Source organism: Neomonachus schauinslandi, chromosome 14 (assembly GCF_002201575.2).
Source record: "Neomonachus schauinslandi chromosome 14, ASM220157v2, whole genome shotgun sequence".
Taxonomy (NCBI): domain Eukaryota; kingdom Metazoa; phylum Chordata; class Mammalia; order Carnivora; family Phocidae; genus Neomonachus; species Neomonachus schauinslandi.
Window position 1 is genome coordinate 38,879,125 of NC_058416.1, and position 27,648 is coordinate 38,906,772.

The 27,648-nt window shown below is 35.6% G+C and overlaps 1 protein-coding gene and 1 pseudogene across 1 annotated transcript in view; both read left to right on the forward strand.

Moving 5' to 3' along the window:
- The window catches only part of CCDC178 (coiled-coil domain containing 178), a 398,973-nt gene that overhangs the window by 24,059 nt on the left and 347,266 nt on the right, over nucleotides 1-27,648 (forward strand). The window contains exons 2-4 of the mRNA XM_044921257.1: nucleotides 553-642; nucleotides 8,598-8,737; nucleotides 27,238-27,260. Of these exons, the coding sequence (XP_044777192.1) occupies nucleotides 553-642; nucleotides 8,598-8,737; nucleotides 27,238-27,260 (253 nt within the window). The remainder of the gene's footprint in view (nucleotides 1-552; nucleotides 643-8,597; nucleotides 8,738-27,237; nucleotides 27,261-27,648) is intronic.
- LOC123326721 lies at nucleotides 18,058-18,145 on the forward strand (annotated as a pseudogene).

Here is a 27,648-nt window from a genome sequence, read left to right on the forward strand (position 1 = left end):
CTGTTCTCTCACGCTGTTCTCCCTTTCCCAGTGTGGGGAACTATTTCAAGCTGGAGTATTCCCTCTTGGTGCTGAGCAATGTTGGCCTGGTGAATGGGATGATGCAGTCAAAATGAAACTGTCTTCCTTCCCTTTTTGTGAGGTTATTCACAGGCTTTTTTGTTCCACTGTGTTGCTGAAGTTTGTTGAATAGATTCCTGAGCTCTCTGAGAACTATTTTTGTTTGTTCATAGCCATCTAACTATTGAACTTCATTGTAGGATGGAGGCTAGAGTCTCCTACTCCATTGTTTTGGCGATGTCACTCTGGACAGTCTCTCGATGTTTGCTTTTAATAGATGAATGCTATTTTGAATACCTTCTTTTGAGAGTTAACCCAACTGAAGGACCAGAGAAAACATCTAAATATATTCTACTGTGGGTTTTGGTTAATATTTGAATTATAGTTGCTTTTGCAAGGACAATACTTTTACAACATAGTTTTACATATTATTTTGCTTATTTAAAAAATTTATATTAACTGCTCATTGTAATTTTTGTTTTCTTTTAAAAGACAATGCCATATCACAAGCTTTGGTTCTGTTTGGTGCCCCTAAGGAAGGCATTGAGATTTTTCATGAAAATAAAATGACAAATACTGAAGGTAAGGACTGAATGTAAGTTACATAGTTACCTTTGTAAGCTATATTTACATTTAGCATTAGTTTGTGATGTCCATATTATATTCTTATTAAGAAATGAATCATAAATGTCACTAATAGTTAACATAGTAATGATATATAATATTAAAAGTACAATATTATAATCTATTTTATTAATAGTATATTAATTATATTTAAGCTGTAAGAATTTTTTATAATTTCAGAAATGTTGAATTTTTTTTTTCATGTAAATATTTTTTTTATTCTTATGTTAATCCCCATACATTACATCATTAGTTTTAGATGAAGTGTTCCATGATTCATTGTTTGTGCATAACACCCAGTGCTCCATGCAGAATGTGCCCTCCTCAATACCCACCACCAGGCTAACCCATCCTCCCACCCCCCTCCCCTCTAGAACCCTGTTTGTTTTTCAGAGTCCATCGTCTCTCATGGTTCGTCTACCCCTCCGATTTCCCCCGCTTCATTCTTCCCCTCCCGCTACCTTCTTCTTCTTCTTTTTTTTTTTCTTAACATATATTGCATTATTTGTTTCAGAGGTACAGATCTGAGATTCAACAGTCTTGCACAATTTACAGCGCTTACCAGAGCACATACCCTCCCCAGTGTCTATCACCCAGTCACCCCATCCTTCCCACCCCACCCCCCACTCCAGCAACCCTCAGTTTGTTTCCTGAGATTAAGAATTCCTCATATCAGTGAGATCATATGATACATGTCTTTCTCTGTTTGACTTAAGAAATGTTGAATTTTTAAAATAAACATTTTCTTTATTGCTTATGCCAAGACTAGCAGGTGCTAGATCCTTTCCAGTTCATTGAGGATATGTTTCTTAGAAGAAAAAAGAAGCAGGACTAATATTTTCATGGTGTGAAATCCAGAATTAAGAATCTATAAAACATTAGCTCTTGCAAGTGTTTCTGATACTGTATGTGGAAAGAGGTAGAAAGAGATGACAAAAGGCATAGATTTCATGTATAGGGGCTCATGCTTATTTATTTTCAGTTTATTTTGTTGAAGAACTCTATATTAATCAAAAAATTCTAATCTTGATTTTGGTAAACTTCTGCTCTGGAGATTTTCAGTTTGACAGGATAAAATTGGGATAAGGTGACATTCTGATTCTTTATCTATTTCTCTCTGATATCTTTATCTTCTCTCTCTCTAGAAATGTTTATTAGAATTTTAATCTCCTGGCTTAGGGTTTATTGCCATAGTTTGGGACAAACTTTTTAAAATATCCAGTGATTGGTTTATGAAATAGTTAATTCAAGACACTGGAATATACATGTGCTAGTAGGATATAGAGTTATTTAAGACATGATCCTTATATGGAGTGTATAATCTTGCAGGCCAGATAAAATATAACTGTAAACAATTAGTACAACACAACAGAAAAGAATGGCTATATAGAGTAATAGCAGAGATGGCACAAGGTAATTAAAAGTTTCTGTACCCAATTCCAGTGTATAAGCATGGGGTCTCCCCATTACCAAGCAATTCTTGGACATGATCAAGGGTCCTACAATTCAGCTCAGTTCTGACACTGTCTACGCGGAAATAGAGTTAGGTCCCACAAGTTAAGGGTTTAGTGCTTCAAGGCTTCCCCTCCCCGCACTGCCGAGGCCAATCAAAGGTACAGGTTATCACCTGTGCTTCTGACCAACTACTAGAGGTTCCAGTGAAACCCCCTCCTTGGGTTTGCTAGAATGGCTCCCAGAACTCAGAAAAACATTTTTACTTACTAGATTACTGGTTGATTTAAAAAGGATATAACTTGGGAACAGCTAGATGGAGGAAATGTATAGAGTAAAGTAGTGGAAAGCGTACAGATCTTCCACGCCCTCTTTGAGTTTGCACTCTCCGCAAATCTGCACCTGTTCACCAACCTGGAAGCTCTCCAAACCCTGTCCTTTTGGGTTTTTGTGGAGTCGTCTTTATATAGGCATGATTGATTAAATCATTGGACATTGGCAATTGATTCAACCCTCCAGCCCCTCTCCCTTCCCTGGAGGTCTGGAATGGGACTAAAAGTTCCAATTCTCCAATCATGTTCTAACTTTCCAATCATATTTCTTCCCATTCTCTTGCTTGTCTTTTCATTCATTTAAATATCTGTTTGAGGAGTTGAATGTTTTGTCTTTGATGAAGTCTAATTTATTATTTTTTCTTTTATGTTTCTTCTCCCTCCATTCCTTCCTTCTTTCCTTTCTGCCTTCCTGCCTGCCTGCCTGTACTTTAAAGATACTTTTCTATTACATTCTGGCTTGCATTTTTTTTCTGATGAGAAATGTAGCAGTTATTCATACCCATGTTCCCATTATGTTATGTTCCCTTTTGTTCTCTGGCTACTTTAAAGAATTCCTTTTTATTATTGTTTTTCAGTAGTTTGACTGTGATATTCCCAGATGTAGTTAGTTCTCTTGATATTTTAATTGTTTGGGATTTGCTGAGCTTCTTAGATATGTAAGTGTTTTTTCATCAAATTGTGAAATAATGTGGCCATTATTTCTACAAATATTTTTCACTCCAAATTTCTTGTTTTTGAAGAACCTTAACCTTACACATGTTAGATTATTTGATTTTTGTCACACAGTTTTTTGAGGATCTGTTCTTTTTTCATTTTCTTTCTGTTCTTTAGATTGGATGATTTCTGTCATTTCATCTACGCATTCACTGAGCCTTTACCCTGTCCATTTGTTGTCAAGGCCAACCAATATATTTGTTAATTTAAATTTTCATATTTGCAGTTCTAGAATTTCCATTTGGTTCATTTTCATAGTTTTCATTTTTATACTAATCTTCTTATATGTTCACTTATTAAGGCCATATTTTCCTTTAATTACTTGAACATACTTTTTTTTTTACTTTTTTGAACATATTTATAATAGCTACTTTAAAATCTTTGCTGTATATAGATAGCTTCTGGGCCAACTTGGTTTCGGTTTCTACTGATTTTTTTCTAGACTTTTAAAACACAGTTTCCTGTTTCTTTGTATGATTTAATACTGGATATTTGTGTAGTACATTGTGAAGACTCTGGATTCTGTTATCTTTCTCTGAAGGAAATTGATTCCTTTTCTAGCAGACAGCTCAGTCAGTCATTTGATCAACTTAAAAGTAGAATATGCTTGGTTTTATGCAAAAGTGAAGATATATATATGTGTGTCTACACACACATTCACACACACACACACACACAAGGAATTTACCAATCCCCTCTAATTTGGCTAAATTCTGTCTCCTCCACAATTATATTATAGCTTGATTTTAAACTTTTTTGGGTGGGTCTAGAGGAGTCTCTTCTCTAATGTACAGTCCTTCTTCCTAAGCTGTAACACAAGAGAGTGTTCTGAGGCATTGATGAAATCTCTACATTCTGTCAGTACTGGACTTCTAAGGTTTTCTCCTCATCCCTCGCCAATACGCTTTTACCAACACCACTCAACCTCTTGTGTTTTTGTTCCTTTCTCAATCCCATAGCATATATTCTCTATTAACCTTCAGGTAATTTTGCTCTGCGTACATGTACAGTCTAGCCCTTATCTACAGATGCAGAGAGCACTCTCACATGGATTTCTGGGGGTCCTCTCTGCACGGCTATGTCCTTTTCAGTTCCCTGCCCTGAAGATTCTGTCTCCATTACCCATGGTACTAGTCTTTGCCCTTTATCTCAGCAGGATTTCCATGCTCTTTTCTTACCCCAGATCTCTATATTTTAGTTGAAAAATTGTCCCTTGGCAGAGAGCATGGTGATTATGGGGCTCAACCTTATGAATTTTCCTTTCTCAGGAATCAGAAGTAGGCATTCCTATTTTCTAATGTCTGAAAACAGTTGTCTCACATATTTTTTCCAGACTTGGAAGACTGAATCTTTATCAGTTACTCCTTCACAGATGGTAGTAGAAATACTGATTAATGGGGTTTGTGAATGAAGATTTCATAAAGTTGAGAGAACAGAAGCCAGTTTACAGCATGGTAAAATTAAAAAAAGAGGGATTTATTCATTCATTCATTTATTCAACAGTTTTTTAAGGCACTAAACATAGTTTCTCTCCATAAAGAATGTAGAACTTCATGGGGAAGATGGATGGGGAAACAGATAAATGAGACACAGCTGAATACTAATAAAGGGATAGAAAATGCTATGGCTAGGTGTAGCCAAACGTCTGAAAGATTCAAGAATTCCTCATGGAGAAAGAGCCATGTAAGTTGCATAGAAATTTCAGTTTGAAGAAGAGATCACAATATGAGAATATTGTGGCTGCTGGTATAGATTGCTCATTTGAAAAGAATTGTTAGTCAAAGCAAAATTTACTATAAGATAATAGCTGTAGGAAGTTGTCAGACACAGTAATAGGAAGACCTGTGATTACTTAAGGGAAGCAAAACTAAATACATTGAAATTGCAGATTTTGAAAAGACTGAAGGGAAGGGAGATAAGGGAACACTGAACAGAGCCATTTATGTAGTGGTTAGAGTAGATGCAGTCTTTAGTCATCTCCGACTCGAGTCTGTGCATATTATTTTATGTATTCAGTGATAAGTGTCTTCAACCTTGTAAGGTTCAATGAAAAGAAAGTAACTCTGATATCATGGAAAGGTCACCCCCTGCCCCCCGATGCCCCCAGTGGGTAACAAAAACTAAAGGGAGATTTGTTTCTGTAAAAAAAAAAAAAAAAATTAAAGGTACTTCCTGTTCATCAAACAGGCTTTGCAAAGAGTAGAAATTATTTCTAAACTTGAGAGTATTGACTTTTTCTACATTTTGGAAAGAAAATCAGGATGTTAAAAAGGATAACAGAATGTGAAAAACAAATCTGTGTTGAGAGAAGTTTTCTCCTGAGTACTGAGTTCAGATAAAGGGATGATACAATAACTGGGGTGATGGACATAAAGGAACTACATATTAAAAGCAGGAGAGAAGGAAGGATGGACTGGGTGAATAAATTACATAAGGATCACATTCACAGAGCAAGGAGAGTTGGCAGTTTATGAAGATAGTATTTTTATTTCATTTGCCCACATAATCAGCCAGTCCATATTTTTCCTCAAATGGAAGTTTCATGTTTCAGAGCCTCAACAAACCACAAGTGTAGCCTAGATCCAGGAAGATCTCACTTACCTCTTAGGCATTGATTCTGAGCAAGGAAGTTAAAGTTGGCCAGATGTTTAGAGAGGATGAAAGTCTTGCTTGAGCTTACGTCTTTAAAGACTCACCCTGAGGGGCACCTGGGTGGCTCAATCAGTTAAGTGTCTGACTCTTGATTTCAGCTCATGTCCAGATCTCAAGGTCCTGGGATTAGAGCCCTGTGTCTGTCTCCAAACTCACTGGGATGTCTCCTTGAGGATTATCTCTTTCCCTCTCCCTCACTCATTCATTTATTAAGTGAGAAACCTGAGATTGGAGATTGAGTTTTTCTTTTTTTTAAAGATTTTATTTACTTATTTGACAGAGCGAGAGAGACAGCGAGAGAGGGAACACAAGCAGGGGCAGTGGGAGAGAGAGAAGCAGGCTTCCCGCTGAGTAGGGAGCCTGACGCAGGGCTCGATCCCAAGACCCTGAGATCATGACCTGAGCCGAAGGCAGACACAACCATCTGAGCCACCCAGGCGCCCCTAGAGACTGAGTAGTTTTAACTTAAGCATAGTTAGTTATCACTCCAGTCAAAAAGTGAATGAACCTGGACATCTAGTTTAGTGATCTAGGGTGTCTCTTTAAGCTGGGTAGAATTAAAAAGAAACAGGAAAGTTTTAACTTAGACTACGTCTGTATTAGAATAAAAACAGTGATAATAACTCCTGAATTCTGGTTCTGGGTTGTGCTACTTATGATGTCATGTCTTTTACAGACTTTTAGTGCAAATTTTAACTTCATAGTATTTCATTTTCTCCACGTTACCATATGTAAAATGTTAATCCTAAACCATGGGGTGCTATGAAAATTAATTAGTATTCACATAATAGGTTTAGAGTAGTACGTGCCGAAAAATGTTAAATGAGTCATTACTATCCTTTTTTCTCCACATTTAATGAAGCAAACAAGTGTTTTGAGTATAAGGACAACTGCCTGGTTGTTAAATGTGTTTTAAAACTTTCTTATTTCTAGAGGGAAGGGCAACATGCCCTTATCAAGATATTTGGATAGGAGATCAATATGTAATTTTCACCAGCTTGTTCTTTAGTCGAATGACTATTATGGAGATGAAAATACATATCTGTATATGAACTAAAGAGGAAAGATGGAATATAACACACTAAATATTCATAGCAAATATATGTGCTGAGTATAGAGCAAACTAAGATACATTAGAATATCAGGACTGATATCTTGAAGGAACAATCAAAATTCAAAAACAAATGAAAATATGAAGTATTTGAGATGCCCTGAAATATATTTTTAGGACTGCTTCTCTTTATTTTGCTATCTTTTTAAAAATATAAAAACAACCTTCAAAGTATAGCTTATACTCCAAAGCCAAGGAGACATAGTTCAAGACAGCTTTCTCACCTACCAGCTCTATAGAAATGGACACATTATATAACTTAACTTCTCTAAGCCTTTGTTCCTTATCTATGAAATCAAGGTAATAATCCCATTTCACAAGATTGTTGTGAGGATTAAATAAAATGTGGAATCAAAAGTATTTAGCATAGTTCCATGATTGGCACATATTTTTAGTTCTTAAAAAATGTTAAAATATATATGTATATATAATATATGAGATAGGGTAAATGCTTTTGTTTATAAGTGAAGGAGATACACTATTTTCACAGAGATTGTGCTTTTGGAGGAGGGTATTATGAGACTTTATTTAAAAGATATTTAGGGGCGCCTGGGTGGCTCAGTCGTTAAGCTTCTGCCTTCGGCTCAGGTCATGATCCCATGGTCCTGGGATCGAGCCCTGCATTGGGTTCCCTGCTCAGAGGGAAGCCTGCTTCTCCCTCTCCCACTCCCCCTGCTTGTGTTCCCTCTCTCGCTGTCTCTCTTTCTCTGTCAAATAAATACATAAAATCTTTTTTAAAAAAGATATTTAAAAGATTGCTGTTTAAATGAAGGTATTTACTGTCTCTGGGTTGGCAGTGAAACAAAAAAGCACAGGCAACAGTGTAAGTTCTATGTTCTTCAAGGTCAACTGAAATGAGGACATCACACTGTTCTCACTGAGGCACCAAGCCTATTTTGTGTCTTGCATTTAAGATCAGTGATTGCAGCTATAATCCAGCCCAATAGAGTCCTTAGAGGCAAAAGGACTGCAAGTAAGCACTTTGGTGGAGTTTCATGGACAACTTTGCTGTGCTTCTGCAACCTTCAGTTGATTCAGGACATGCCAGGATTAGAATCACTGAGGCACATCGGACTGAGTGGATTTTATGATGAGTACAACTTGAATGCTATAGTGGGAACATCAATCACTCTTTGCATGAGACTCCAATTTTCAGAAATGGAAGGTAGAAAATGAGGTTATTATAAGAATGAAGGGGACCTGCTTTTTTTTTTTTTTTTTTTCCCCTAGCAAGAGAAATTCATGCTGGATTTAAAGAAGAACTTCTTCAATGCATGAGTGGTTAGATATTTACACTGGAAGATGTGGACTCTCTTTGAAGGGAGAATTTAAAATATATTTCAAAGTCATTTTTTAAGTGATCCAGGAACTACTTAGAAACAATTGATTAACTGGTTTTCTGCCTTTTTTCTTTAGTTTTTTTTTTCAATGTTTAGTTCATGATGTTATGGAACACTTTATATAATTATATAATTTTAATACCATCATTATCATTCTATTATTTTCTGAAATATTTATCAATTTGTTTATTAAAGAAATTTAAAAAGTATTAGTATTAATGAAGCAGAATATTGTTTGCATATTCTGAACATCACAGTTTACTATTTTGTATGTAACTATTAACGAATTCTGTCTGCTTTATTTTTAAGGGGTGAATAAAGGCATTTACTTTAGCTATCCATGTCGACGTCAAAGCTGTGCTTTAGTAAACATCCCAACACCATGTGTCAACAAAATGATTTCACACATTGAAGATTTGGAATCTAAAATACAAGAGCATTTGAAACGGGTAAGATTTAAAATGCTAACATTTTTGTAAACTCTATAGAGACTGTAAGGGCTGTTATTTATAGAGCTCAGGGAGTTTTTTTAATGATATTAGAATATTTTATAGAATTTTTGCTCAGTTGTGTAATTTACTAATCTAGACATGTTTTTGATAGTCTCACTTCATAAAGGTGAAACGACCTTACTAAATAGATTTTTTCCCTATCTCTTTGTTCCTTATCCGGAAGCAATCATGCTAAGTAGTAATTTCCATAAGCCACTTGACTAGTAAATTAAATAGTATTTACATTGTTTTTAGGGACACTAAACTGATTAGATGATTAGATGAGTAAATTGGTGTGTAGAAGGACAGCGTGCCCTTTTTAATGAGTTATTTTGTTCTAAAGAAATGCTTAATAGGTCTGTTGAAAGAGAATGTAATGATTCTTTCTTTTTAACCTGTTTGCCTTTATTATTCTTAAGGGACTTCAATCTTGAAATCACTGTAACTTTCAGTTATCTTCAGATGATTTAGGAATGATAAATACCTTCTCATACCTTTTATTAAGATTATTCTGAACAATTAGTGCAAAATTAGATTGCCCAAGCAGGAGGATGAGTTTGTGCTATTTCGCTTCCCTCACCACCGTTATTGGATCTGGCTCTGAGAAAGTTCTGATGGAGCAGTCATGATGCTTGATGTAGGGTGATGTCTCCTTCAAGAGGCATTAGAGTTCAGTCCTTAAAATTGCAGACTTTAGAGCCACATGTTCTGTGACCTTAGATAAAAATGGAGGTAATGACATTGTGTTGGACAAAATGCCAGCATATGATATGCACTCAATATATATTAGCTATTGTTATTTCTATAATATTATCATTTTATATTAGTATTATATTTATTTGTATTTATTATATTTATTTTTGTTCCTTCTTTGTTTCTCCAAATCAGCATACCTTTTCAGAAAATGCTTTGTGTGTCATAGGTCTGATGGTGTCCTGGGCTTTGAGAAATACTATTAAGTAGATAGAAGAGAATTAATGTTTACTGATATGATATGCTGTATACTTCACATGTTTTTTTAATTAATGATTAGGCTTTTTTTAAATAATGAAAATAGATTTACAGGTGTTTTAATAATTCCAATAGCTGTGATTATAATAGCTATACTATAATAGCTATATTAATAATTATAATTGCTCAAAACTATTTTTAAATGGTTATTCTTTTTTTTCTTAAAGATTTTATTTATTCATTTGACACCGAGAGAGAGAACCCACAAGCAGGGGGAGTGGGAGAGGGAGAAGCAGGCTCCTGGCTGAGCAGGGAGCCCGATGCGGGGCTCTATCCCAGGACCCTGGGATCATGACCTGAGCCGAAGGCAGACGTTTAACCAACTGAGCCACCCAGGTGCCCCTGAAATGGTTATTCTTTTATCTTATTGATAGATGGGGAAATAACAATTTAAACAGTTGAGAAACTTGTCCAAGATCACAAGACAGAATTGGGATTTGAACCCACTGTCTGTTATCAAAACCCATGTTTTTTACGCAATCCCACTTGGGATTCTGAGCAGCTGATAAACTGTTAAACACTATGGATAATAGGCCAGCTAAAAGATTACCTTAGATAAAATAATTCACAAAGTAAACAGATATTTTATAGCTTATCTTCAGGAAAACTGGAAAAAAGAGCATTTCTTATGTAAATATGTTATGAAAATGAGCCAGCTGAATAAATAAAAAGGCCTTATAAAGACCAGGATCTTGGGGCACCTGGGTGGCTCAGTCGGTTAAACGTCTGCCTTCGGCTCAGGTCATGATCCCAGAGTCCTGGGATCGAGCCCCGTATCAGGCTCCCTGCTCAGCGGGAAGCCTACTTCTCCCTGTCCCACTCCCCCTGCTTGTGCTATCACTAGCACGAGTGTGCTCTCTCAAATAAATTTAAAAAATTAAAAAAAAAAAAAAAAAAGACCAGCATCAGAGTGACTTGCTTTTTGCTGTCTTCTGGTGCTTAGCTTAGAGCCTGATACATAGTAGGTGCTCAATAAATGTCTGTTGAATGGAAAAAAAATGAGGACCTGAAGCAGAACCTTTCTTTTCTAGATACATCTGAGACACCTATCCACCCAATACAGGAAAGAGCTACCATTTACCAAGCATCTGTGATTTTCTAGGGGCGTCTGGGTGGCGCAGTTGGTTAAGCATCTGACTTGGTTTCACCTCAGGTCCTGATCTCAGGGTCCTGAGATCTAGCCCCATGTTGGGCTCTATGCTCAGCGCAGTGTCTTCTTGAGATCCTCTCTCTCCCTCTGCCTCTGCCGCTACCCCCTGCGCCTGCAATCTCTCTCTTTCCCTCTCAAATAAAAAATCTTAAAAAAAAAGTAAAAAAACAAAAACATCTGCTATTTTCTAGTCACTTACCAAATATATATTTCTGTTTTTGTACCTCACAGGAATCCTATTTTATTGGTAAAAATTCTAATATTCAGGGATGTCCAATAATTTATACATCATCATACAGGTAGTAAGCATTAGAGTTAGAATTTGAATCGAGTTCCTTCTGACACCAAATCCCCTTTCAGTTTTTATTTTGTAATCCTTAAGGGCAAGAGAAGGCCTTAATTCTCACATTGACATGGAATGTTAGTACTTTGACAACATGAAGTACACAAATAACAATGTCAGATAAATACACTTCTAGACAAAAACTGTAATAATGATAATAATGTGTTAACAAGTAAATATACACATAAACATTTGAAAGATTGTGAAATGAATGCTCATAACTTTTTAAAAAAAAAATTCAGGACTTATTTTAGGCTTTTTCTACTTTCTAAATTTAAAAAAAATGTTATTTTATTTTGACTACATATTTGGTAGTTAGATTTGCTAGTGTTGAACTGATAAAAGAGTAGAGTTATAGAGTATATTTATTTATGTTTCTTATGCTATATTTTTTGTTTAGGTCACCACAACTATTCAACTATTGATTAGACATTTAATTATATTTGAATTAATATTTTGAGAATGAAATGGTAGCCACCTATCTTATTTAAAGATGAATATTTCTTTTTCTCTGACTAACCTACCAAAATGAAAAGAACTTTAAAATATTACTTGGAAAAATGAACTTTTAGTAGTACTGGTTAGACAACTTTATATTCATAGTCTTTATTGAAAATTTTTTTTCTTTTTTCTTTTTTTAATTTTATTTTATTATGTTATGTTAATCACCATACATTACATCATTAGTTTTTGATGTAGAGTTCCATGAACCATTATTTGCATATAACACCCAGTGCTCCATTCAATACATGCCCTCTTTAATACCCATCACCAGGCTAACCCACCCCCCTCCCCTCTAGAACCCTCAGTTTGTTTCTCAGAGTCCATAATCTCTCATGGTTCGTCTCCCCCTCCGATTCCCCCCCTTCATTTTTCCCTTCCTACTATTTTTTTTTTTAACATAAATGTATTATTTGTTTCAGAGGTACAGGTTTGTGATTCAACAGTCTTACACAATTCATAGCATTCACCATAACACATATCCTCCCCAGTGTCCATCACCCAGACACCCCATCCCTCCCACCCCCCACCACTCGGGCAACCATCAGTTTGTTTCCTGAGATTAAGAATTCCTCATATCAGTGAGATTATATGATACATGTCTTTCTCTGATTGACTTATTTCGTTTAGCATAATACCCTCCAGTTCCATCCACATCGTTGCAAATGGCAAGATTTCGGGGGTTTTTGATGGCTTCATAATATTCCATTCTATATATATATACCACATCTTCTTTATCCATTCATCTGTCGATGGGCATCTTGTCTCTTTCCATTGTTTGGCTATTGTGGACATTGCTGCTATAAACCTTGGGGTGCACGTACACCTTTGGATCACTACATTTGCATCTTTGGGGTCAATACCCAGTAGTGCAATTGCTGGGTCATAGGGTAGCACTATTTTCAACTTTTTCATGAACCTCCATACTGTTTTCCAGAGTGGCTGCACCAGCTTGCATTCCCACCAACAGTGTGGGAGGGTTCCCCTTTCTCTGCATCCTCGCCAACATCTGTCGTTTCCTGACTTGTTAATTTTAGCCATTCTGACTGGTGTGTGGTGGTATCTCATTGAGGTTTTGATTTGGATTTCCCTGATGCTGAGCGATGTTGAGCACTTTTTCATGTGTCTGCTGGCCATTTGGATGTCTTCTTTGGAGAAATGTCTGTTCATGTCTTCTGCCCATTTCTTGATTGGATCATTTGTTCTTTTGAGTTGAGTTTGATAAGTTCTTTATAGATTTTGGATACTAGCCCTTTATCTGATATGTCATTTGCAAATATCTTCTCCCATTCTGTCGGTTGTCTTTTGGTTTTGTTGACTGTTTCTTTTGCTGTGCAAAAGCTTTTTATCTCAATGAAGTCCCAATAGTTCATTTTTGCCCTTGCTTCCCTTGCCTTTGGTGATGTTTCTAGGAAGAAGTTGCTGTGGCTCAGGTCAAAGAGGTTGCTGCGGCTGAGGTCGAAGGGGTTGCTGCCTGTGTTCTCCTCTAGGATTTTGATGGACTCCTGTCTCACATTGAGGTCTTTCAACCATTTGGAGTCTATTTTTGTGTGTGGTGTAAGGAAATGGCCCAGTTTCATTCTTCTGCATGTGGCTGTCCAATTTTCCCAACACCATTTGTTGAAGAGACTGTCTTTGTTCCATTGGACATTCTTTCCTGCTTTGTCAAAGATGAGTTGACCATAGAGTTGAGGGTCCATTTCTGGGCTCTCTGTTCTTTTCCATTGATCTATGTGTCTGTTTTTGTGCCAGTACCATGCTGTCTTGATGATGACAGCTTTGTAATAGAGCTTGAAGTCCGGAATTGTGATGCCGCCAGCTTTGCTTTTTTTTTTTTCAACATTCCTCTGGCTATTCGGGCTCTTTTCTGGTTCCATACAAATTTTAGGATTATTTGTTCCATTTCTTTGAAAAAAGTTGATGGTATTTTGATGAGGATTGCATTAAATGTGTAGATTACTCCAGGTAGTGTTGACATCTATCTTCACAATATTTGTTCTTCCAATCCATGAGCATGGAACGTTTTTTCCATTTCTTTGTGTCTTCCTCAATTTCTTTCATGAGTATTTTATAGTTTCTGAGTACAGATTCTTTGCCTCTTTGGTTATATTTATTCCTAGGTATCTTACGGTTTTGGGTGCAATTGTAAATGGGATCGACTCCTTAATTTCTCTTTTCTGTCTTGTTGTTGGTATATAGGAATGCCACTGATTTCTGTGCATTGATTTTATATCCTGCCACTTTACTGAATTCCTGTATGAGTTCTAGGAGTTTTGGGGTGGAGTCTTTTGGGTTTTTCACATAAAGTATCCTATCATCTGCAAAGAGTGAGAGTTTGACTTCTTCTTTGCTGATTTGGATGCCTTTTATTTCTTTTTGTTGTCTGATTGCTGTGGCTAGGATTTCTAATACTATGTTGAATAGCAGTGGTGATAGTGGACATCCCTGCCGTGTTCTTGACCTTAGGGGGAAAGCTCTCAGTTTTTCCCCATTGAGAATGATATTCGCTGTGGGTTTTTCATAGATGGCTTTTATGATATTGAGGTACGTGCCCTCTAATCCTATACTCTGAAGAGTTTTGATCAGGAAAGGATGGTGTACTTTGTCAAATGCTTTTTCTGCATCTATTGAGAGGATCATATGATTCTTGTTCTTTCTTTTGTTAATGTATTGTATCACATTGATTGATTTGCGGATGTTGAACCAACTTTGCAGCCCAGGAATAAATCCCACTTGGTCGTGGTGAATAATCCTTTTAATGTACTGTTGGATCCTATTGGCTAGTATTTTGGTGAGAATTTTCACATCCATGTTCATCAGGGATATTGCTCTGTAATTCTCCTTTTTGATGGGGTCTTTGTCTGATTTTGGGATCAAGGTAATCCTGGCCTCATAAAATGAGTTTGGAAGTTTTCCTTCCATTTCTATTTTTCAGAACATTTTCAGAAGAATAGGTATTAATTCTTTAAATGTTTGGTAGAATTCTCCTGGGAAGCCATCTGGCCCTGGGCTCTTGTTTGTTGGGAGATTTTTGATGACTGCTTCAATTTCCTTAGTGGTTATAGGTCTGTTTAGGTTTTCTGTTTCTTCCTGGTTCAGTTTTGGTAGTTTATTCATCTCTAGGAATGCATCCATTTCTTCCAGATTTTCTAATTTGTTGGCATATAGTTGCCCATAATATGTTCTTATAACTGTTTGTATTTCTTTGGTGGTAGTTTTGATCTCTCCTCTTTCATTCATGATTTTATTTATTTGGGTCATTTTTATTTTTGGTAAGTCCGGCCAAGGGTTTATCAATCTTATTAATTCTTTCAAAGAACCAGCTCCTAGTTTCATTGATCTGTTCTACAGTTCTTTTGGTTTCTATTTCATTGATTTCTGCTCTGATCTTTACTATTTCTTTTCTCCTGCTGTGTTTAGGCTTTATTTGCTGTTCTTTCTTCAGCTCCTTTAGGTGTAGGGTTATGTTGTGTATTTGCGAACTTTCTTGCTTCTTTTTTTTTTTTTTTAAAGATTTTATTTATTTATTTGACAGAGACAGAGACAGCGAGAGCAGGAACACAAGCAGGGGGGAGTGGGAGAGGGAGAAGCAGGCTTCCCGCCGAGCAGGGAGCCCGATGTGGGACTCGATCCCAGGACTCTGGGATCATGACCTGAGCCGAAGGCAGCCACTTAATGACTGAGCCACCCAGGCTCCCATGAGACCTTTCTTGTTTCTTGAGAAAGGCTTGTATTGCTATATACTTTCCTCTTAGGACAGCCTTTGCTGCATCCCAAAGATTTTGAACAGTTGTGTTTTCATTTTCATTTGTTTCCATGAATTTTTTATTTCTTTAATTTCCTGGTTGACCCATTCATTCTTTAGTAGGATGCTCTTTAGCCTCCATGTATTTGAGTTCTTTCTGACTTTTCTCTTGTGGTTGAGTTCTAGTTTCAAAGCATTGTGGTCCAAAAATATGCAGGGAATGATCCCAGTCTTTTGGTACCAGTTGAGACCTGATTTGTGACCTAGGATGTGATCTATTCTGGAGAATGTTCCATGGGAACTAGAGAAGAATGTGTATTCTGTTGCTTTGGGATGGAATGTTCTGAATATATCTGTGAAGTCCATTTGTTCCAGGGTGTCATTTAAAGTCTTTATTTCCTTGTTGATCTTTTGCTTAGACGATCTGTCCATTTCAGTGAGGGGGGTGTTAAAGTCCCCTACTATTATTGTATTTCTGTCGATGTGTTTCTTTGATTTTGTTATTAATTGGCTTATATAATTGGCTGCTCCCATGTTAGGGGCATAGATATTATTTACAATTGTTAGATCTTCTTGTTGGATAGACCCTTTAAGTAGGATATAGTGTCCTTCCTCATCTCTTATTACAGTCTTTGGTTTAAAATCTAATTTGTCTGATATACGGATTGCCACCCCAGCTTTCTTTTGGTGTCCATTAACATGGTAAATGGTTTTCCACCCCTTCACTTTCAATCTGGAGGTGTCTTTGGGTCTAAAATGAGTCTCTTGCAGACAGCATATCGATGGGTCTTATATTTTATCTAATCTGATACCCTGTGTCTTTTGGTTGGGGCATTGAGCCCATTTATATTCAGGGTAACTATTGAAAGATATGAATTTACTGCCATTGTATTGCCTATGAGGTGACTGTTACTGTATATTGTCTCTGTTCCTTTTTTGTCTATGTTACTTTTAGGCTCTCTCTTTGCTTAGAGGACCCCTTTCAATATTTCTTGTAGGGCTGGTTTCATGTTTGCAAATTCCTTTAGTTTCTGTTTGCCCTGGAAGCTTTTTTATCTCTCCTTCTATTTTCAATGACAGCCTAGCTGGATATAGTATTCTTGGCTGCATATTTTTCTCATTTAGTGCTCTCAATATATCATGCCAGTCCTTTTTGGCCTGCCAGGTCTCTGTGGATAGGTCTGTTGCCAATCTAATATTTCTACCATTGTAGGTTACAGATCTCTTGTCCCAAGCTGCTTTCAGGATTTTCTCTTTGTCTCTGAGACTTGTAAGTTTTACTATTAGATGTCAGGGTGTTGACCTATTTTTATTGATTTTGAGGGGGTTTCTCTGTGCCTCCTGGATTTTGATCGCTGTTTCCTTCCCCGAATTAGGGAAGTTCTCTGGTATAATTTGCTCCAATATACCTTCTGCCCCTCTCTCTCTCTCTTTCTTCTTCTTCTGGGATCCCAATTATTCTTATATTGTTTCGTCTTATGGTATCACTTATCTCTCGAATTCTGCCCTCGTGATCCAGTAGTTGTTCATCTCTTTTTTTCTCAGCTTCTTTTTTTTCCATCATTTAGTTTTCTATATCACTAATTCTCCCTTCTGCCTCATTTATCCTAACAGTTAGAGCCTCCATTTTTTATTGCACCTCATTAATAGCCTTTTTGATTTCGACTTGGTTAGATTTAGTTCTTTTATTTCTCCAGAAAGGGTTTCTCTAATATCTTCCATGCTTTTTTCAAGCCCAGCTGGTATCTTTAAAATCATCATTCTGAACTCTAGTTCCGAAATCTTACTAATTTCCATATTGATTAGGTCCCTGGCAGTCAGTACTGCCTCTTGTTCTTTTTTTTTTTTTTTTGAGGTGATTTTTTCCGTCTTGTCATTTTGTCCAAAGGAGAATAGATGACTGAGAGAACAAAATGCTAACAGGGTAACAATGACTCCAGAAAAATATACAGTAAACAAATCAGAAGAGACCTGAAACCAAGGAAAAAGAAAAGGAAAGAAAGAAAAAAGAAAAAGAAAAAGATTAAAAAAAAAAGGAATATGATCAAATATGATCAGGCTGGTGAATAGATCAGTGCCACATACTAGATTTTGGGTGTATTTTGGTCTGTTTGAAAAACTGCCTCCCAAAATTTTAAAGAAAGTAAAACTTATATATATACAAAAATAAGGATAAATACAATGAAGGGATGGAATATGAGTGTAAAGATGGAAATTATAAAACAATTTATAAAAGGAATTGATAAGGAGTTGGTTGAAAAAAGAAAGAGAATTTAAAAAAAAAAAAAAGGAGAGAATATGAACAAAGCCATACACTAGAGATTTAGGGTATATTTTGGTCTGTTAGAAGCAACTGTATCCCAAAATTTTAAAGAGAGAACAATTTATATATATACCAAAAATAAGGTTAACTACTATGAAGGGATAGAATATGACTCTAAAAATGAAAAATAAAAATATATTACTCTAAAAATGAAAAATAAAAAATATTTTTAAAAAAGGGATTGATAAGAAATTGGTTGAAAAAGAGCTTTGCGCAGTGGCAGTATCATAGCCAATGAGGCTTATCCGAGGCGCGATTATTGCTAATTGAAAAAGGGAAAAAGAAAAATTAAAAAAAAAAAAAGAAAATAAAAAATTAACTTTGAAAGACTAAAAAATCATGGTAAAAAAGCCATGAATTCTATGTGCAGTATTCCCCTAGTGCTGGAGTTCTGTCGTTCTCATTGATCGGTAAACTTGGTCTTGGCTGGCTATTCTTGCTGATCTTCTGGGGGAGGGGCCTGTTGCAGTGGTTCTCAAATGTCTTTGCTGGAGGCAGAATTGCCCTGCCCTTACCAGGGGCTGGGCTAAATAATCTGCTCGGGTTTGCTCTCTGGAGCTTTTGTTCCCTGCAAGCTTTCCGCACAGCTTTGGAGAATGAGAGTGAAAATGGCGGCCTCCCAATCTCCCTCCCGGAGGAGCCGAGAACTCGGGGCCCCACTCCTCAGTGCACCCCCAGAGAAAAGCAGTCAATCACTCCTGTCTCCCCAGTCTCCTGCTGCACTCCATTCTCACCTGGCCTGTGACCAAGCATTTCTATCTCTGGGACATGAACCCGTGTGGAGTCTCCAAACCCAGCAGAGTCCTGTGGTGCACTCCCTCACCGCTTCTTCTGGGGGAGGAAGGAGAGTCTCCCTGGATCTGCTGCTTGTTGGGTCCCTGCTGGAAGATCAGTGGCCCCACTGTGCCGCGGATCACGGTTTATGGCCACCCGGAGCTGAGAGCCCACTCCTCGGCTCCATCTCTGCAACCGGCTTCCCTGCTCGATACCTGGGAGCACTGCCACACTCAGGCACCCCTGGTCTTTCTGTGACCCTGAGGGTCCTGAGACCACACTGTCCCAGTGAGGGTTCCACCCCTGTTTAGCCACTGGAGTGACGTCCCTCAGCAGAGCAGGCTTCTAAAAGTTCCGATTTTGTGCTCCACAGCTCTATCACTTGCTGGTAGCAGCTGATGTAGGCTCCCTCCCCTCGCGGTCTATCTTCCCATATATCGCCTCAGATTCACTTCTCTGCATGTTCTACCTTCCAGAAAGTGGTCACTTTTCTGTTCAGAGAGTTGCTGCTATTCTTTTCTGCAATCTCCTGTTGAGTTCGTAGGTGTTCAGAATGGTTTGATACCTATCTAGCTGAATTCCTGGGACCACAGGAAATTTAGGTCTCCTACTCCTCTGCCATCTTGCTCCTCTTCCTCTTTATTGAAAAATTTAAAGAAAATTAAGAAATAGGACTTGAAGGACATTTTAAAAATATAGCTTTGATTTTTTTTACTTTTTTAAAAGATTATTTATATGAGAGAGAGAGAGCGAGAGAATGAGCACGAGAGGGGGGAGGGTCAGAGGGAGAAGTAGACTCCCCGCCAAACAGGGAGCCTGATGTGGGACTCAATCCCAGGACTGCAGGATCATGACTGAGCCGAAGGCGGTCGCTCAACCAACTGAGCCACCCAGGCGCCCATAGCTTGTGATTTTTTTGATAAACAAAAGCTGCTAGGATCTGTTACTTCCAAAAAGGTAAACATATGTGGGTTTTTGTGAAAAGATTATGTATTATATTTTCCTGTAGATCATAATTCAGAATTTAAATCTAAGCATAAAATCTAGTTTCAAGTAGAGTAGGTTACTTGTGTTAGAAATAGTTAAAGTATACAATTATTCCTGAGAAAATACCAAATTTTTGTAAATGTGTGGGTGCATTTTGATAATTCTAGAATGCCTGAACAAAATGCAGAAAAAGGACATTTCTTCTCAACATTTTTACCACTTAAAAGGAATTAATCTAATAAAAATTATCAGCTGATTATATCTTTGGGAGAAGTTTAACATTTTTGAATTTTATTCATTCATTGTCTGTAGTCCCAGATACTGTCTTTACCTGTTGGGTTTTTCTTGGGGACTGCAAGGAGTACATTTATGATGGGTTTGGGGTAGAGTCAAAGACAAAGAGAAAGAAAGTGTTGCCCTTTCTAGGTCTGCAGTTTTTCTTTTAATTGAAGTCTTTTCACTTTTGTCTAAATTGTCAATTGTATTTTTCTATAAACTGCTTGATTTTTAAAACAGCTTTATTGAGGTATTTTACATACCAAAAAGTTTGTCATTTAAAGTGTAGAATTCAGGAGCATCTGGGTGGCTCAGTCATTAAGTGCCTGCCTTCGGCTCAGGTCATGATCCCGGGGTCCTGGGATCGAGCCCTGCATTGGGTTCCCTGCTCAGTGGGAAGCCTGTTTCTCCCTCTCCCACTCTCCCTGCTTGTGTTCCCTCTCTCGCTGTCTCTCTTTCTCTGTCAAATAAATAAATAAAATCTTAAAAAAAAATAAAGTGTAGAATTCAGTGGTTTTTAGTGTATTTACAGAGTTGTGTAATCATTACCGTAATCACAAAAGACCACACATTGTATGATACCATTAATGTGAAATATTCTATATAGGTCACTCTAGAGAGACAGCACATTAGTTTCCTGGGGCTGAGGGCTACTATTGATGGTTATGGGGTTTCTTTTGGGGAGAATGCTTGTTTTAATCAGGGTCATCTTAATCTTTTATTAGATAAAGCTTTATAAATAATTGTAAAGTTGTCATCTCCTTTGGGTATGGACTACATTAAATGAGTGAAAGAGCAATCTTTTTTGGGTCAACCATTATAGTTTATTTGCCCATTAAATCACAGTGGTTTCCATTATAGTCAGAATGAATACTGTCAAGCCTGTGGTTAACAGAGATGAATCTACCATAAGCTTGTCCATGCATTCATAGTAGTTTAATTGCAATTTTGAATTTTGAAAAGAAAATTCTTTAGAGTTACTATGAACATGTTCTCTATATTTTTGCAAAGAATGAGAAAACATGGCAATATGATGGAAATAATTACCTGGATATCTTCCCATACAAGTAAAAGGTTTTGTTTTATTTCTCTTCTACCTATTTTTAAGACTACCTAGAGATGGCTTTATTTAATTTGGAGTTTTCTCTACTGAACTGAAAATTTTTTCATTTAATCAATACAGATCATTAAAATGTTACCATGATTTGAAAGGATGACATAGAGAGAAAGGTATTTAGAAATCATTCTTTAAAATATAAAGAATGTATTTTACAAAAATAATAATATTGTTATCAATAACAGTGATAAAGCTAATACTGATTAGGTGCCTACTGTATATCATGTATGATTTCATTGAAAACTTATGGAAACCTTGTGAGTTAGAAACTGCCATTATCCGCATTTTCAGATGAGGAAACTGATTCCAGAGGTTGATTTCCCCCGAGATCACATAGTCAGTGGCAGAGCTAGCATCCAGACAGGTGTGTCTGAGATCTCAGAACATCCTGCTCTCCACCATGCTGTGTCATCTATTCCTGAGAGTATTTCACCTATGAGGACCAAAAAAAATATGACTGTTAAAATGCTTATGATTCCAATTATAAAATTTTGCTGTGCTTACACCATTTCATATATGTTTTCAATTCTGAAAAGTAATATTTAATCATCTAACCCTACTGACCAAATCTCTGATACTTTGAGTTCTCTAATTCTGTTAATTCTATTATATTTCATTTGAAACTTAAGGACACTTTAAATCCTGAAATATTCATTATTTCCCATTCTGTCATCCCCATTTTCCTTTACTTCCTTGACTAAAGAATTCATCTCTTAAAACACTCACTAATTGGTATATCTGGTTCTTTACTTTTTTATCCTGCCATCCTTCTAGTCTGACAAAATGCCAGCCCCGATGAAATCTCTCTGATGGTCTGCCATCTCCACTCCTGCACCCCAGGCTGCTGAATAGTGCCAGAGAACATTACACAATAATCCCAGTTTGAGATGTTATACATTCATTGTTTCCAACCTCAGTGGGACCTTTAATAGTGCTCTCAAATTATTGCTTGTCAACCAGAACTTCCTCTAGTATTCTCTGTTGGCTACTCTAGTCCTCTCTTTTGTTCAAGTCTCCAAATCCTCTACCTTACTACTCATTCATCTCTTACTTCCGAAAGAAAATAGAAGGTATGATAACAGAAATGCTTCAAACTCTTGTTATCCCACTTATGAACATCCTTGAATTCCATAAATATTATTCCTTTTGTCCTTCCATGGAAAATTTCCTTCCCCCATCAGTGGCTACTCCCCTTACCTACATTCCATCTTCAGCTTTTATAAGGATCTTGTTCCATCAGGTGTCCATATCTATCTTCCAAATTTCCTTTTCTTTTCTTAACTCACTTCTGTCAACATTTAAACTATTGATGTTTCTCTTGTTTTCAAGAAATTTTTTTTAATCCCACACATATCTTTAAATATATCCCTTTTTCCTCTTTCTTCATGTTTTACTTAACATCTGAAAAGGATTACCTAAGTTTAGTATTTGTTTCCTCACCTCCCAATTGCTCATTTTTTCATTACAATCTGGATTTGTTCCCTATTACTCTAAAGAAAATATCTTCAGAAAAATAAAGCATTGTTTTTTCTATCTTTTGGTATAGGCATACATACACATACTCTTTCTCTCTCTGTCTCTCTGTCTCCCTCTAAAACTTTGTGGCTAGAACAAGCATTTATTTGATTACCATTGAGCAATTTGTTCTGAGCTCAGATGGGCAAATTTGTGAGTTCTTGCCTGTGGCCAATCATATGGATGTACACATCTGCTAACTTAACTGGAAATGGTGATTAAGATGGCCTCACACCCATGTCTAGGACAATGTTCTAGGAGGACAAATCTCAATGGGCAAGAGCTTAAAATATTTGCTTGTTTTATGTTTGCTCAAGTCCTAGTGGCCAAAGCAAAGCAGATTAATCCCTCTTTTAATGTGGTAGAGTATTAGATCAGTTTGTCCATTGACAGCATGATTAACAACCCATCCAATTGCAGACTATAATCACCAACTCCCCAAAAGTTTTATTCTATTATGGTATCATGCAGAGGTCCATGATTATATGTTCTGCAGCAGATCTGATGCAGATGAAGTTCTCTGGTTTCAGCTTCTTTTGACCTGATAGTCTGCTACCTTTGACCCCAAGAATATACATGTCTCCTTTGTACAAAATATATCAAAGACTTAAATGTAAGTGCTAAACTCATAAAACTCATAGAAGAAAACACAGAGGTAAATCTTCATGACCTGGGATTTTGCTATGAATTCTTAGATATGACACCAAAAGCATAAGTAACAAAAGAAAAAAAGGATAAACTGAACTTCGTCAATATTAAAAACATGTATTTTGTACATCAAGGGACATTATCAAGAAAGTGAAACACAACCTACATAATGGGAGAAAATGTTTGCAAATCATATATTCATGTAGTCTATGTCTGCTTGAAGCTTTGCATTAGCTTCTTCCAATTTTGCCTTTTGTTCCTCAAAATGTTTTAGTTGATAAGCTTTATCTTCAAAATGCCATTGTAATTCTACAGTATCTCTCAAATAGGCCTCGTGTTCTAAACATGAATTTTATCTCAATTAAAAAAATTAAGAAAATTGGAACAAAGAACTTCAGTTAGTAATAATGTATCAATACTGCTTAATTAATTGTAACAAATGTACTATCCTAATGTAAGATGTTAAAATAGGGAAAATGTGGTCCAGAATATGTATGAAATCTCTATATTATCTTTCCAACTTTTCTGTAAGTCCTAAACTGTTGTAAAATGAAGACTATTTTAATAAAACAATACTCTTTAAGAGAACATAAAAATTAATTAAAGGAAAGTAAATGATGTTAAAGAAAAAAAATAGTATGACCATGGCTTTTGGGTTATGAGATTAAACCCAATCAGATAATTCTTGTGATACTTCAACTTCGCATGGCTTCTTAGAACTGTTACATAAATCAGCCCGATGGTAAGTTTCTGTAGTATGCAGGAGTGTGTTACCAGTTTCCAAAACCAAGGGATAATATTTTCCTAATTATTAATTAGCTTAGGATCTAATAATATACTCATTGAATGCTCAATCTCTTCTCTGCCTGTTTATCTTTTGTCCATTTTCTTTTGGGTTTATTTGGATTTTCTTATTGGCCTGTAGGAACAAATTACTACCTTTAGTTTGTTACCCTCTCAGTTTGATTTGTCTTTTTACTTTATGATATCTCTTAGTTAAAATAAGTTTTTAATTTTAATATACTTACATTTATCATTTTCCCTTTATTTGAAGTGTTTTGCATCATGTTTAACAACTCTTACTGCAGAGTCCTAAAAAAATTTTCTTATATATCTTCTAAAATTATAGTTTTTAGCTTGAGATTTATTTGTTGAACAACGTGAAATTGTTATTTTTGTGTGTAGACACAAAGAATGGAATAGGTAGTTATTTTCATTCATAAAAATATGAAAAATTACTTTTCTCAGCATTAATTTTGTTGCAAAATCCAGTCATTTCTTAGAAATCAGCTGTACAGTATCTATCCTATATCAAGTTTTCATATATGATTGTATCTATTCCTGACTCCATCATTCTACTGGTTAATTTTACCTATTACAATACCTTATTTTACTAAACATGCTTCATAATATGTTTTACTATCTGGTATGGTGGTTCCCTCTTTTTTTTTCCCTTTTTATACTTCTTTGATTATTCTTGGTACATATACATTTTAGAATAAGCTTGTAATATTACATGTAAAATGTAATAGGATTTCAAACAACTGCATTCATCAGTTTTTTTGTTATGTAGATGAATTTAGTCTCCTCAGAGTTTTTTAGATTCCATTAAATCTATTATACTGTTAGCATAAGAAAAGTTCAGCAGTGTAGCAAATAATGAAACTAGTTTAGAAGGGTGGTCTAAGTATGAGGTAATGAGGGAGATGGGCAAATTGATGAAAATTTAATGTTAAATTATTGGTTCTTTTACATATTAATATATATATAGTTTTCATTTAACATACATCTGTGTGTATATAAGTGTATGTGCATATACATAGATATGGATAAATACATATAGATCAGTTGGCACACATAAATAAAGCATCCTATGCTTTCTGCCCATTTGCTTTAATTTTCTGCTAATTACTGTTCATATAGTTTTCCCAATTTTTTTCTTGTGTTTGTTAATTTTTATATATGTGTAGAAGTATTTTTTTATCTCTTTTATCTCTATCTCTTTTGTTACAAAATTTTTTTTTCTGCTTGTACTAATTTTTAAATTATAGTATTCTTTCATAGAGAAATTTGTATGTAAAATCAATCTGTTATCTGACAAATTTTGTATCATCTAACAAAATTTTCCTCATATCAAGATTATTAAAATATTTTACTATTTTCAGTACTTCCTTTTTTACACTTTGGCTTTTTCAAATCTGAAGTTTACTACTTTATGGCATGAGGCACATACTTTATCTCTTCTAAATAATGTTTAAACTATCCTTATATCATTCATTGACTTGTCCATCTCCCTTGATTTGTAATGTAAATTTTACAAAAAACTAAATTCTCATATATATGTCATACATATATATATTGTAAATTTTACAATAAACTAAATTCTCATATATATATCTCATATATATCTCATATATATTTGTAATGTAAATTTTACATTGAACTAAATTCTCATATATATAGATCTCATATATATCATATATATATAATGAAATGGTTACTATTTCAGTCTTTTTCATATTTGGATAACAATATTCTTATACTAAATTTCATCTTTTGATTTTTTTAATATTATGGAGAAATATATATATGCCTTGAATTTGTTATTATATCACTTTTATCCATTCCAGTATATGTTATATCTTAAGTAAATTTTCTTGTTTTTTTTAATACTCTAATCTTTCCTCAAATATTTGTATACTTTTTTATTTTTTGTATTTATAAATGATGGACCAGACTGATAACTGGTTGTGAGCATTAAGTTTTTTGCTGGTTTTGTTGTTTTTGTTGTTGCTATTATTTGTTTGCTTTTTAGCAGCTGTCAAAGCCTTCTTACATTAAAGGCTTTTATCCAGTAAATAAAAAATTGTACTGGAATTCTTTGTAAATAGGAGGTAATATGTTTAGGAAAGGAAGTTGAGGGAATGTCTTTTTACTTAAATAAGCATACATTTGAGTTTGTTGTAGCACCTTCAAGTATTTTCATGCATTGATGAATTAGCCTTTGTTTTTCCTTTATCCACTTGTTTCTATGTGAGATTCTGCTAGTTATGTAGGCTCTGTTTTGTTTCTCTCTAGAACCACAACTTCCATTCTTAGCCTCTCCATCCTAGTCAGATCTCCAGTGTGGCTAGAGAGTTCTTCTCATGGCAATGACATGAAGGCATCTTCTCAGCCATGTATTCTGGATTCTAAGAATGGAAAGCAATAATACTAGTCTACCTCACCACAGGCAGGCCATCAGTTATTTACTTTGATTATCACCTACTTATTCTTACATACTAGGAATTTTTCATGAGCTCCACAGAGAAGCCTTTTACCTGCCCTGAAATGGTCTTCATTTTTTCTTCTGAGTTATATTTTTCTTTGCTCTATTTTAAGTGACAGTTTCATCTGTTTTCTTTCTATATCTGGGAATTTTTCTAAAATATATGTCACAGTGATTTTATTGGCATACATATATACCTTTCTCCAGAAATATTGGATGACATGGGAATTGAAGAGAAGTAATCATGTATGCCCAACTAACATCTGGAATTAGACATTATCTATGAAACCCATAAAATTATGACTATGTATCCCTTGTGTTTTTGGTAACTTGTGTCTCTTATAGCCCAGGATACTCTTAGAATATTCTGTAGAACATGACTCCTGCCGTGGAGTTTATGGTCTAAAAGAGGGACACTATGGAAAGCTAAATATTTGTGAACTTACCAGAGTGTTTTCCACTCTTTGGTTATATATTAAAATTTAATAGATATAATGCACTTCTGATTATATGGAAAGTCGTTTGGGAGTAAGTGGCATTGAACAGGCCCTTAATGAAGGAGTAAGATTTAGAAACACAGATGAAAGGTAAGAACAATTAGGTGGGAGTAATAAAAGGACTAGGTAGTAGAAGTGTGTATCTGTTTTAGAAATAACAGAGTATAGTTTGACAAAAATATAATGGGGTCTGTGAAGTGGAGTACTTATAGTTTTATCAGTGAGTTCAAATGTAAGCTAGTCTGCTATTATTTTTTGAGATATTTAAAATTTGATTTTTATTGAGATCTTTTATTTTGACAGTTTGAAACTTCTCTTGAGGAATGGTAAGTACCTTTCATTCTTTTTCAGTTGTTTTTAAGTTCAAATTTTAATGATTAAGGTGCTGTAGATGAGTTTTATTTCAAAAGAAATAAGAAATTCAAAGCAGAATTTTTCATACTTGTTATTAAAATGCATTTTTTTGAAAAGGTAAGAATTAGGACATCACTGAAAATGGCAGAATAGAGATCTCTGGGGCTCTGTCCCACCACAAAAAAATGTTGGCAAAAATTTGTCAGAATCAGCTTTTGTAGAACTCTGAGTTTAGTAAAAGACAACAACTAGGGGGAAAGTTAATGAAGAGTCTGTTGTATTGCATTAGGAGAGCACTGTGGCACTATAAATTGCCCACTTGCCATTCTCTAGCCCCCAAATCAGTGGTGGCCGGGAAGA